Below are 12,461 nucleotides of genomic sequence, written 5' to 3' on the forward strand. Positions count from 1 at the left end.
GTCAAGAGCCCCTGGTCCTCTAAGGCTCCTCTCACAAAGTGCATACATATGTATGCAGCATTTGAGTTCACACATATCATAACCTTCTCCTGATGGAGCGCTCTGACTGGAATGAATAGCACAATGTGTACTGGTGCCTATGAAGCCAGGAAGTGTCAGATCCCCTATAGCTAGAGTTACAAGCTCATGTGGGTGCTCAGAACTAACCTCAGGTCCTCTGCAAAAGCAGCAAGTACTCTTAACTCCCAAGCCATTTCTCCAGCCTCAGAATCACATTTTAAAATAATTTAAAAATATTGGTGTTTCATAATTTAAGCAATCCAAAATAAATCTAGAACTAAACTTGCATATAAACTTTATCAAATATTGTTTCTGTATCCTAAGACTTTTAAAAAGCATCGAGTGCCAATGTGCTCTAATGCCCCAAACCCGCATGGTCAGGCAGCACTGACCACACAGCAAGTCTGGGTAACTTGAGCTACAGAAGATCCTGTTCCCATAAGCCCCTCAAAACAAAAAACAAACAAACAAAACAAAAACAATTTCTAGAAAGTCTACTGGACAGAGAAATCCAGCACAAGTTGATTGTCTCAAGTCCAGCAATCTAGGTAATTCTGAAGGTAGAATCAACATGATTTTGAGCATTCTGATCAAGAATGTTGAATTAGTCATGTCTAGGCAAAAACAAAACAAAAACCCAGCATTTTGGATAAAGAGTAGTCAATATGTACTGAAAAATAAATCCCAACTTACCCAAAATTTAGAAAATTTTAAGATAGCAATCAAAATGTAAAATATACTGTCATGAAATAAATTACCTGTAAATGTTTGGGTCCAACAGCAAGGCAGTATCTTTGGGTAGCTTTGATAAATGAACTACTTTAGTTTTTAACTGATGTCGTTCACTTTCATTCACCCACACATCTGGCAGACTATGAATTAAAGAAAAGAAAAGCCAAGAATTTATAGTTATCCTCGACTTGTTGTTCCCGTTCACACTCCCCAGCCTTCTCTGACAGGACACCTGTACGCTTCTGCAAAGACAGATATGTCAGGCAGTCTATTCCGGAGCCAGACACAGACTGTAGCACATGTTCAATTTGGGGTGTGGGGTGGACTGGGAATTTGTATAGCCTGGCTTCTAACTAAGTGAAATTAACGAAAAGCTAACTTTCTTCACTAGCAAAGGGAAACTCTATCAATCCATGAGCTCTGGAATACAATGAATACCAAGAGTACCAAGGAGGGGCCTCTCATGCAACTGAGCCCACATGAAAGGAAAGAAAATAAAATGCATGTATGTGACCAAATTCTGAATTTGAAGATATTTAATCCTACAGAACATTCAAAGTACTTTGATATATCTGTATTGGACAATTTCCACAATATTGGGATTACAAAGGCATTTAAATTTGACGTTCTTTTAAAGATTTGTTTTTTATTTTATGTGCATGAGTGTTCTATCTGAATGTATGTCTGTGTACTATGCATGTGCCTGGTGCCCTAAGAGACCAAAAGAGGGTGTCTGGAGTTATAAACAGTGTGAGGTGCCATGTGGGTGTTGGGAATCAACATCTCCTCAAAGATCAAAATCAACAAAGAATAAATTTTGAAATATATTTTTTAAAATCAGTATCAAGCAAGGAATGGTACTACAAGTCTTGACACAGAAAACCGAAGAATTGGAACTCAAAATCTGCCTGGGCTCCATGAAACCTGGTCTCAAAATCCCTACCCTCCTTCAAAAAAAATTAGTGTAAGACAGACATAGTAGCTCACATCTATAATCCCATCAATCCCAGAGGTGGAGGCAGGAAGATTATGAGTTCACACATTGGGTTATATGAAGAAACCTCATCTAAAACAAAATCTTCCCTCATAGCATGGGTGTTATCCAGGTAGCAGCTTTCTAAACGAACTTAAGACCCAGTCCACAAAGACAGTCATGCTGGCTTCATAGCACGACCAAGCAACCATGGCAGGTCAGAGGCTGCTACCATTTACTGAAGGGGCATCTATCAAGCTGCCCCTGAAGTTACACACATTGACGAGTGCTCCTCTCAGCCCTCACCAGAAGCTTCCTGATGAGGTAAGGGCAGTTAAAAAGTATAAAAAGCTCCTAGAACGTTCAGTTGCCAGGTTGACAACTCAAAGCACAGTACAGTACAACTGTATGTACTGTACTCTTATGATTTAATAAGTTAAATAATTTTTACACTCAAGACTTTAAGGGACAGGGTTTCTCTGTGTAACAGCCCTGGTTGTCCTGGAACTCGCTTTGTAGACCATGCTGGCCTTGAACTCACAGAGATCTCCCTGTCTCTACCTCCCAAGTGCTGGAATTAAAGGTGTACACCACTAACGCCTGGCAAAATAAAATTTCTTACACACAGTATTTCAAATACTTACATGTCTTCAGGCATCCAATGAAGCAAAAGCTTTATCTTTCCAGATTCTTCTTTTCTCTTAGCTATTACCTATTAACATTACAAAAGAAAGGAAGGATAAAAAACTATAAAACACCATTTTTCTATACTATTAAGAACCTGAAATGGCCATACCCTACACAGGAAGGGCACTGTTACCCCAAAATTCATACCGTTCCTGCTTTGCAGACTCCACCCTCTTCCCACTACATTGAAATCGCCACATGGCCTGCACTTACTTGAAAATACCAAACATATACTCATAATTAAAAAACAAACAAACAAACAAATAAATAAATAAATAAATCTTGTTAAAACGTTAGAGCAACTAATGGCTGTCAAGATGGGTCAGCTGTTAAAAGCACTTTCTACAAAGGCTGAGTTTGACACTTGATCTCCATGGAAGAAAGAGAACCAACTCCCAAGTGCTTTCTGATCTCTCTCTACATGTGTGGACAGATAGAACAAAGAAGAAACAAACAATAAGTAAAGCCAGAAACCAGGCTGCCCTATAATCCCAGGCAGGAGGGTCAAGGAGTTCAATTATATCCTTGATTACATGATTAGCTCCTAAATAACCCAGGCTATAGGAGACCCAAAACCGCTGCAAAGAAAAAGATCTACTTCACAATTGAGACATCTGTCTGCCTGGGTTTCTACTGCTGTACTTGGTGGGCCAATTCATCTTTAGGACTACCTATCAGTGCATCAAACCACTGTTATGTTAGCAGTCTGAAAACCAAGGTGACACCTGGTGTTGAATAGCTCTCCAACATCCACTCTGACATTGATGCTTTAGTGTGCTGTCAATCTCTGTACCATGTACCAAATTCAAGTTACAAATTCCCAAATAAATACGGTAATGTTATTCTGAAAACATACCACAACTAAAAACAGAACTTGAAACAAAAAAATTACTTCCTCTGTTATATACAAGCTTGTAGTTGAATAAATGCCCTAATTTTAGACTTGGCAATTAATGATAAAACTCAAAAAAGTAGATTTGGGGATACTAAAACCCTACAAATGGCAGAACAAGCAGGCACAGTAACCAAACTGGAAACTGGGGTTCTGCTGACCTCTTCTGGAGAAAACTTCTTTTAAGACATGCATTAGCATATCATGTAAGCAGTCTAAACTGTTTCATGACCATTGAGGTTATTTCCTTCAACAGTTAACAATAGGCAAACTTACATTTACAGTTTGTATTAAGCATTTCTGCTTAAAGTAGGTGTTTAAGATATGTTTCGAGATAGCTATCTCACTATGTACACCTGGCTGACCCACTTGCCTCTGTCTCCTTAATGCTGAGATTAAATGTGTGCTACAATAAGATTGGTGCAAGCCTGCATGCGTGTGTGTTTTAGCAGGAAGCTGAAGCCTGGAGTTTGAAGCCAGCCTGTGTAGACTGTGTCCCAAACTTTTTTTTTTTTAACCATTATTTAAAGGTTGATTGTACTTAACATAACCTGGTGTCCATCTAAGGTACCTGGCTGACCTCCTCTCTAACTCACTTGGCTTTCCCAGGCAAGGTTCCCTCAGCTTACCCCTGTCCATCATCCTCTTCTCGGTCTAGGCCCTTCTGCTCATGTACTTAATGGTTTGTATCACTCGTTCCTTAATCACTAAGCATACAACGTACACTAGAATGTCCTTAATTTTCCCACATTCTTAACCTTATTTCTTTTCTTTTGAAGAAGGAAGACTTATATTTTCTTCTATAGTGAGCCTAAATATTATCAACAAAATGATAGGGATACTTCATTTAATCTAATCGGGGTTACTTACACACACAATGCATATTGGGAAAAAAAAACCCATTAACTGAAGGGGGGAAAAAAGAAAAAACAATGGAGGCATGCATGTGTTCAACACCACACACCTCACACACACTCAATATACGGTCTCTTCCTCAACTGCTTACCATATTATTTCTAAATAATTTTTTAAGGTCAGGCTTGGTGAAGCACAACTTTTTTATTGTTGTTTTTGTCAGGTTGTCAAGCACCTTTAGTGAACCATCTTACTGACCCCAAGTTCCTTTTCTCCCCTTACAATCCTTACAATCAGCATATAAACCAAAGTTATAAATCTACACAAATTAAAAAAAAAAAAAATTAAGTGGGGCAGTGGTGGCACACTGGGGATGCAGAGGCAGGCGGATCTCTGTGAGTGAGGCCAGCCTGGTCTACAGAGCTAATTCCAGGTCAGCCAGGGCTATACAGAGAAACTCTGTCTCCAAAAACAAAAACCAGTAGATTCCATAGGATGGGCACAAAAGCACGGGTGAATCAGAAAGGTGACATGTTCTGGCGATGGTTTCATTGCGTAGTTACATCACTTGGTGAGTACTCAACCTCACTGACTTTCCCACTTGCCTCTCGTGTCCTGTATCTGACTTCATCCCCTCCGTTTATACTCACTACCTGAAATACTAAAAACAAAGTGTTTTCCTTACTTAACCTCTCAAAAAACTGAAAGCAAGGAATCTCATTATAAGAGATGACGTGAGATGCCAATCTATGATCAATTCCAACAATGAATACTTCAAACCTCCATTTTGTTGAAATAGAAAGCAAAATTTCTTATTTCAATAGCATATTTCATATTTAAAAATGAAAACTAGGCTAGAGAAATGGCAACTGGTAAAGACACTTGCTGCATAAGCCTGGAGATCTGAATCCCTAGAAACCATAAGGGTGGAGCAAAGAACTGACCCCAAAGTTGTACTCTAACCTCCTCACATGCATCACAGCACGTGCACTCATACACATATATCATGACTCTGCACAATCAAGATTTGTGTGTGTGTGTGTGTGTGTGAGAGAGAGAGAGAGAATGAATGAATGCCCACAGAGAGAGAGAGAGAGAGAGAGAGAGAGAGAGAGAGAGAGAGAGAGAGAGAGAGAGAGAGAATGAATGCCCACAAAGCACAAGAGGGTGTTGGCTCCCACAGAGTTGGGAGTTCCAGATGGCTATGAGCCACCTGACATGGTGCCAGGTCCTCCACAAGATCAACAAGCATTCTTAACTACTGAGCCATCTCTCCAGCACCAATAATAATTTTAAAAGCCAAAACTACACATTCGTTTTCCCGAGAATTCAAAATGCCAGAAGTCTTATCTAGAGACTTCTTTGCAAAACTACACCAATTTAAAAGTGACTGGAAAAGGACTAGAGAGCGTCTTTGGCTACTGGCTCAGTGGTTAAGAGTGTTTGCTGCCCTTAAAGAGAACCTGAGTTCAGATACGAACAACCAGGTGTCAGTCACAACTGTTTGTAAATCTAGTTTCAGGATATCTGAACTTCTCAGACACCACATACACATGGTGCAGAGATGTACATGCAGATGCACACACATACACATGGAAGGAAGGAAGGAAGGAAGGAAGGAAGGAAGGAAGGAAGGAAGGAAGGAAGGAAGGAAGGAAGGAAGGAAGGAAGGAAGGAAGGAAGGAAGGAAGGACAATAAAATGAGTTCCTAGCTAACCACAAACTAAACTGATCTTATAGCTTTGCTTTTCCAAACCGGCTGGCATTCAGCTTGTTCTGGGTTGAAAACCTAGCCCCAAGAAATAACGGCTCTCTATAGTGTGGTGGCCAGCCACAGTTCTAGAAAACTGGGTTATACTTGTGAAACAAAGCACATTTAAGTATCTCTTCCCGCCTCACGGTGATTTGATGACCTCCATTATACCCTCACCCCCAACCCTGCCTGTTTTTTTGGCTTTTGGTACTAGGGACTGAGGATTGAATATAGGGCCTCATGTATGTTAGAAACATGTTCTATCACTGAGCTATATATATCCCTATTCTTCATTTTGAGTAACTCTGCTGCCTGGCCTGGTGTTATACTTACTCTATAGCCCAGGCAGACTTTGATCCTCCTGCTTTAGCCTGCAGTGTTGGAATCATAAGCATGCATTACCACATCTAACAAATTTTGTGACGGTAACAAAATTTCCTAAACTTTGAGCAATTTAGAAATATAATCGTGAAAACAAACATATACTCTTTTTCCCCAAATCTATATAATTTGAAAGAAAACCAGAATACTTACAGTACTATGAAAAACAACACTGTGTCCCTTCCCTAAACTTTCTATATGAGCCGAGAGGTTAAAGCATATGGCTCGGTGTCTTATGGCATCCAGTGTTTGTGCATCGAAGAAATCATGTGGTCGTGCTAAAAGTCAACAACAAAAAGAAAAGTTAAGGACCGTTTAGAAAACTTCAACAGTCTGTCAAATGCTCAGGTATTTCCCAAACCCAGGAGAGCAGTGCTTTAACTGGAGGGATTAGCAAGTCCTGCCCAGTGTCTAACTGCATGTGCCTTTGTGTTCAAGGTAGAGCTCTGATAAGGTGAGGACAGGCAAAATTCCAATTATCAATGAACACAACAACTCCATTATCCCAGCTTTTTAGCCTCACACTCCACCATTCCACACTCCAGCAGCTTTACTTTTTCATAAAAATCCCCAAAACCAACTTGGATATCCAGCAATGACCATCTCCACCTGTGCAACAAGGAGACTTCAAACTTACCATGTGATTTCATGAACATTCTATTTTTATTTGCTATAACTCCACCTGTGCAATAAGGAGATTTCAAACTTACCACGTGATTTCATGAACATTCTATTTTTATTTGCTATTAAAATCTTTCCAAATTTGCAACAGAGGCAATATTATGCCCAAGCTTTCAACCAGTATTTTCTTGATTACAAATAAATGTCCTAAGTTTACGAACAATTTAAGAAAAAATTGCACACAAAAATTTAGGGTGGCACCTATGCTGCCAGTCAAGTCTTCAATGCCGGAGGGCTCAAATAATCCTTTCCCATCAGTCAGACACAAGCCACTGCACTCACGTAACTAAAATCCTAGAGGTTGACGCCAGAGCCTCCCATATGTAAGACAAGACCTATCCCATCAATACATTTCTAAATAACAATTATTCCATCACAGTCCCAACCAGTTCTCAACTGTGGAACTGTACACATGACTTAACCTTCACTAGATTGCTCCTTTCTCTTTTTGTCTTTAATTTCTGAGATAGTCTCACTGTATAGCCCAGGCTGTCCTGAAATGTCTTACATGGCCCAAACTGGCCTCAAACTCACAAAATAAAACCACAGTTAAGCCAGGTTCAGCAGCTCACTCTAAGCTCTTGGGAAGAATGAGCACATAGTCAGGAGTTCAGGGCCAGCCCAGGGATTGTACCAAGATCTAGTCTCCAGACACCCACAAGTGGTGGTCTCTAAGCAGTATCTCAGCATTGTGGGGAGACAACCCTATTTCTCATCCAGCCTTGACTGGATGAGGAGAAAAGGAATGAAGTTACGCTGTAGTTCTACTTAAAAACCTACGGTGAATGAAGTAAAATGACTGAAATGAGTAAAATGCTAACTAACTAAGGATTGCTCAGTAGTTCAGTATCCATGTACAGGCCACACATTTTACAGGAAAAATGGAATTCAAACCACAGCACTGTTTGTCTGAACAATGGTTCCCAAAATTGCATGTTTTAAAGTTTCGAGAACAACATGCATTCATTCTCTTCAAACAAGCAAACAAAACACAAAACAGTAAGCAGTGCTCCTTCCATCCACACCTGTCACTGGTACTCAACCCATCTCAGCAGCTGGCCTTAACAGAAACTGCAGGTCAGAGCAGTTTCTCCTCAAGCAGCAGATATGCCAATCCTAAACAGGACTGGAAACTAAACTGCATCCACCTTTACTTTCTAAGAATGCTGAGCAGGGAGGAAATGGAATCAGGAGATCAAGTGTTTGAGGCCACCATGGGCTAGGCTGAGAATGCCTTAAAAAGAAGCAGAAAAAGGGACCTGGATTGGTGACACACACCTATAATCCCAGCACTGGGGATCTCTGTGAGTTCTAGGCCAGCCTGGTTTACAGTGAGACCTTGTCTAAAACAGAGTAGCAAATTGTGTAAGCATTGCTAAGTAACAGGAACAGTGAATAGATTTAAATGATGATACAGTGTGAAATGAGTAGGCAAGCTCCCCTGGGTTTCCAGTACAATATAAAGTAAGCAGTTTTCTTTTTTTCATTCTTTTACATTCATGGCAGAGGGAGGTACATATCATTGCTTCGGTGCATGTAGAGGTCAGAGAAGTCTAATTAATTCTCTCCTTCCACCATGTGGGCTCCAGGGATCAAACTTATACCATCAAACTGGTAGCAGGATGACCTCTGCATTAGCTCCTGTCTCCAGGTTACTGGCCTAACTTCTCTCAGTGACAAACTGTGTTATGAAACTGTAAGTGGAAATAAGTTCTTCACCAAGTAATTTATGGTCGTGGTGTTTAGAACCGAACTAAGACAGCATGCAAAGATATTTTTACTTTAACAGTAGAAAACAATTTAGTAAAAACAATTTTTTTTTCCTTTGTGTTCAATTCATTTGTTGAGTCTAACTTTGTACTAACGGAACTATTTCAGTGTTTTAGAGACCAGCTTATGGGCTGACACTTGCATCTGCCTTTTTTTCTATACCCCAATCAACCAAGAATAAAGTGAGGAGAACTCACTGGCTTCCTATTTCACCCTTGCAGGACTCCCTTTCACAGCAATATTCCTTCATTCCTTCCTTCGCTCACTCACTCACCCAATGCACTCCACCCACATTTCATCAGTCCAGATTTATCGACCAGTAGACCCAAAGAATCAAGCATGGTGCCCTACAGTCTCCATAGTTTCAAGGTTAATTCCTACCTTCAGTACCGTATGACTATCATCTAATTATTTTAACCCTAAATATCAAAGGAGTATTTTATAACCCAGTAACCAAGAATATAATCTTCATGTTCATGCTGCAAACATACAGTTCACACATATTCTACACTTTGGTTGATATTTACTTCTGACATGCTCAAAATTTTCTAAAGTATTTGTAGAAACAAATATTGTCATGTTTTAAACTTTCTTAATTTATAACAAATCAAAGTACCCCTAGTATCTAATTCTCTAAACATATAGTTTATAATCTAAGATCACATACACTTAATACTCTTTTAGCTTCTACAAACATTTCTCACTAGATACTCGTGCTGACAGGCAGGTGCCGTATATTATTTCCCATAGATATCAACAAGCCAAACTCAATACTAGTAAAACTGGTCTTGCTGAAAGCCCTTTTCTACACAGACGCTTTCCAAGTGAACACTTACGTAATGAGCGCCGTCTTTTGTTCTTTAGTTTCCTCCTCTTGTTCATTCCAGCTTTAGAAGGAGATTCTTCTTTGGCCTTTGGCTGGCTAGAAACTTTTGAAGAGTTCTGCTGACTGAAGTGTGTGGGCACATGGCGAGCTAGCCCTCCCTGAGAAGCAAAGCTGGCATTGCAGCCACCAACTACACACTAAAGAAGAAAAAAAGGCTGTCAGGTTACCACATAGACATGATCAGAACTGAAGGCCAAGGATGTTTTCAGCAGTAAATTGCGGCACAACAGAACTACTGATTCTAGACAAGATACATGAAACATTTCTTTTACAAGTTCACTTTAAAAACAAATTATCCAACAAGTACACCACTTAGCAGTGGCTTGGCTGTTTCCAAATTTAATTTCACTGCTTTCTCCACTATACCAAGACAAAACCTAAGGGATCATCTTCCAACAAGAAATGATTTTGAATAAGCCATGTTTATAAAAGCAGGGCAGGAAACTGTCTGACTCCCTAGTGGTTACTCCAATTTCTAGATACTGTTATTTATACTGGATCTCCCTATGAAGCCCTAGCTGGACTAGAACTTACTATTAATATTAAGACCAGGTTGGCCTCAAATTCAGAGATCCTCCTGCCTCTCCCACCAGAGCACCAGGATTAAAGCCATGCAACATCATCAAATATATAAACTAACCATCTGGGCGGCGGTGGCACACGCCTTTAATCCCAACACTTGAGGAAGGATGGTCTCTGATGGATATATATATATATCTCCACAGAATCTTCAGATGCCTCCCTACTTTTCTATACTGTTTTAACAAGTAGAAACGACATTTAAAAATAGAATTTTAAAGGCTTTATGCATTTGTAGACTTCTAGATCTCTGTTGGAGAACATTCTCATAGATCCAATCTCCTTAGTTTTTTACTTGAAAATAAACTACAAATATGCAATTAGTAAAGTTCAATGCTAAACATCCAAAGTAGCACCCTACATGCCTCCAGGCTCTTCTATCCAATATACTACCAACCCTAACTTCGGAAAAAATTCAGCACAATCTCCTAATTTCCTTCACAAAGTACCAAGATGTGTTCTCACCTGGGCCTGCCATCATACCTTCAGTGCGTACATACCCCAATTCACACTTTCAATGTCTCCTGGAAATATGAATACCCTTATGCATATATATTAAGCCCAGAACATCTTGTGAACCACAGACATATCTGTGTACAGTAGTGGGAATGAGCAGATGAGTACTTACAGAGTCTATAAAATTAGGGGCAGCCCAAACATTCAACAAGCTACCTATACAGTGCTAATAAGAATGGCACCTAGTGTTATCATAGGAGTCTACACTCACTTTCTGGGTGCTCAGTAAGTGAGAAAGAAGATATCAGTGCAAACACATCCCAGGATCCACAATCATACAAGGTACAAGAACAGGGACGAATAAAAACCAACTTCCAGGCCCAGAAAGGAGATCTATGAATTCAGCAAGACACACAAAAAAGTGATAACCAACAACAGCAGAGCCACATTCATGTAATGGGCTGGGTGTATAGGTCAGTGATAGATCCAAGCACAAAAGCTTTGAGTTCTACCCTCAATGTTGCAAAAAGAAAATAAAACCAGCCTGGCAGGAGTGGCCCACGCCGTTAATCCCAGCACTTGGGAGGTATAGGCAAGCAGATCTCTGAGTTCAAGAGAGCCTGGTCTACAGAGCTAGTTCCAGGACAGCCAGAGCTACACAGAAAAACTCTTTGTCTCGAAAAACTAAAAAAGGAAAAAACAAAATAAAATAAAATAAATACATAAAAATAGTAGAACAATCTTATCAATTAGTAAATTTAAATTTTCAAAGGTGTCAACAACATATAATTAAAAAAAAAAATAGCATGGAGCTGGAGAGGTGGCTCAGTGGTTAAAAGCACTGGCTACTCTTCCAGGAGCCAGGTTCAATTCCCAGCACCTACATGACAGCTCACAACTGTTTGTAACTCCGGTTCCAGAGGATCTATCTGACACCCCCACAGACATACATGCAGGCAAAACACCAATGCACATAAAATAAAAAAAATTATAAAGAGAGAGAGAGAGAGAGAGAGAGAGAGAGAGAGAGAGAGAAAGAAAGAAAAGAAAAACTAACCTATTCAACATATGATTTTAGCAAAGCAGAATATTCACTTGCAGAAGAATGAAATTAGGCCAGATGTCTTCCCTGGCAAAAATTCAAAAGACCTTCATTTACACCTGAAATTCAAAACTGCTAGGAGAAAGCACTTCAAAATAAGCATGGGAGGTGAAAAGGTGGATCAGTTGGTTAAATCTGACTACACAAGCATGAAGACCTCAGTTTAGACCCTGGCCCACCGATACATACCAGGCATGAAGGCATTTATCTATAATCCTAACATGGAGACACAGACAAAAGGATCCCTGGAGCTCATGGAGCAGAGTAACCAAACTGGTGGGATGAGGTTCAATAAGAGACCCTAGGTGGATGGAGACTTACGGATGTAGCTCAGTAAGCAGAGTGGTTACACTGCACACACAAGGCCTTGGTTCAACCCCTAGCATCTAACTTCTAAAAGAGAAGCAGGATCAGGCATTCAAGGTCACCAGAACTAGGAGTTCTGAGCTACAACTGAGCTATGAGACACTAACTCAAGGAAGAAGTGGGGATGAAAAAAGCAATCAAGGAAACACCCATTGTCAACCTCTGGCCTAGATATGAACATATATGCCCCTCACCCACACACATATATGATATAGGCAGAGTCATTTTTTTTTCTGAACAAGACTCTAACACAGGATATAAACTATAAAAATTAAACACCACCATGTG

At 40.0% G+C, this 12,461-nt stretch overlaps 1 protein-coding gene across 2 annotated transcripts in view; it reads right to left on the reverse strand.

Moving 5' to 3' along the window:
• Window positions 1-244: 244 nt before the first annotated feature.
• Window positions 245-12,461, reverse strand: part of Aebp2 (AE binding protein 2) — a 42,175-nt gene continuing 29,958 nt past the window's right edge. The window contains exons 4-8 of one of the 2 annotated variants that reach the window (XM_028872230.2): window positions 9,621-9,807; window positions 6,971-7,015; window positions 6,487-6,611; window positions 2,410-2,477; window positions 245-932 (exon numbers count right to left, since the gene is read on the reverse strand). In XM_028872230.2, coding sequence (XP_028728063.1) covers window positions 815-932; window positions 2,410-2,477; window positions 6,487-6,611; window positions 6,971-7,015; window positions 9,621-9,807 — 543 coding nt within the window. In that variant the 3' untranslated portion in view covers window positions 245-814. The remainder of the gene's footprint in view (window positions 933-2,409; window positions 2,478-6,486; window positions 6,612-6,970; window positions 7,016-9,620; window positions 9,808-12,461) is intronic. The other variant, XM_028872231.2, reaches the window with a different exon arrangement.

Source organism: Peromyscus leucopus, chromosome 3 (assembly GCF_004664715.2).
Source record: "Peromyscus leucopus breed LL Stock chromosome 3, UCI_PerLeu_2.1, whole genome shotgun sequence".
In the NCBI taxonomy this organism is placed as follows: Eukaryota; Metazoa; Chordata; class Mammalia; order Rodentia; family Cricetidae; genus Peromyscus; species Peromyscus leucopus.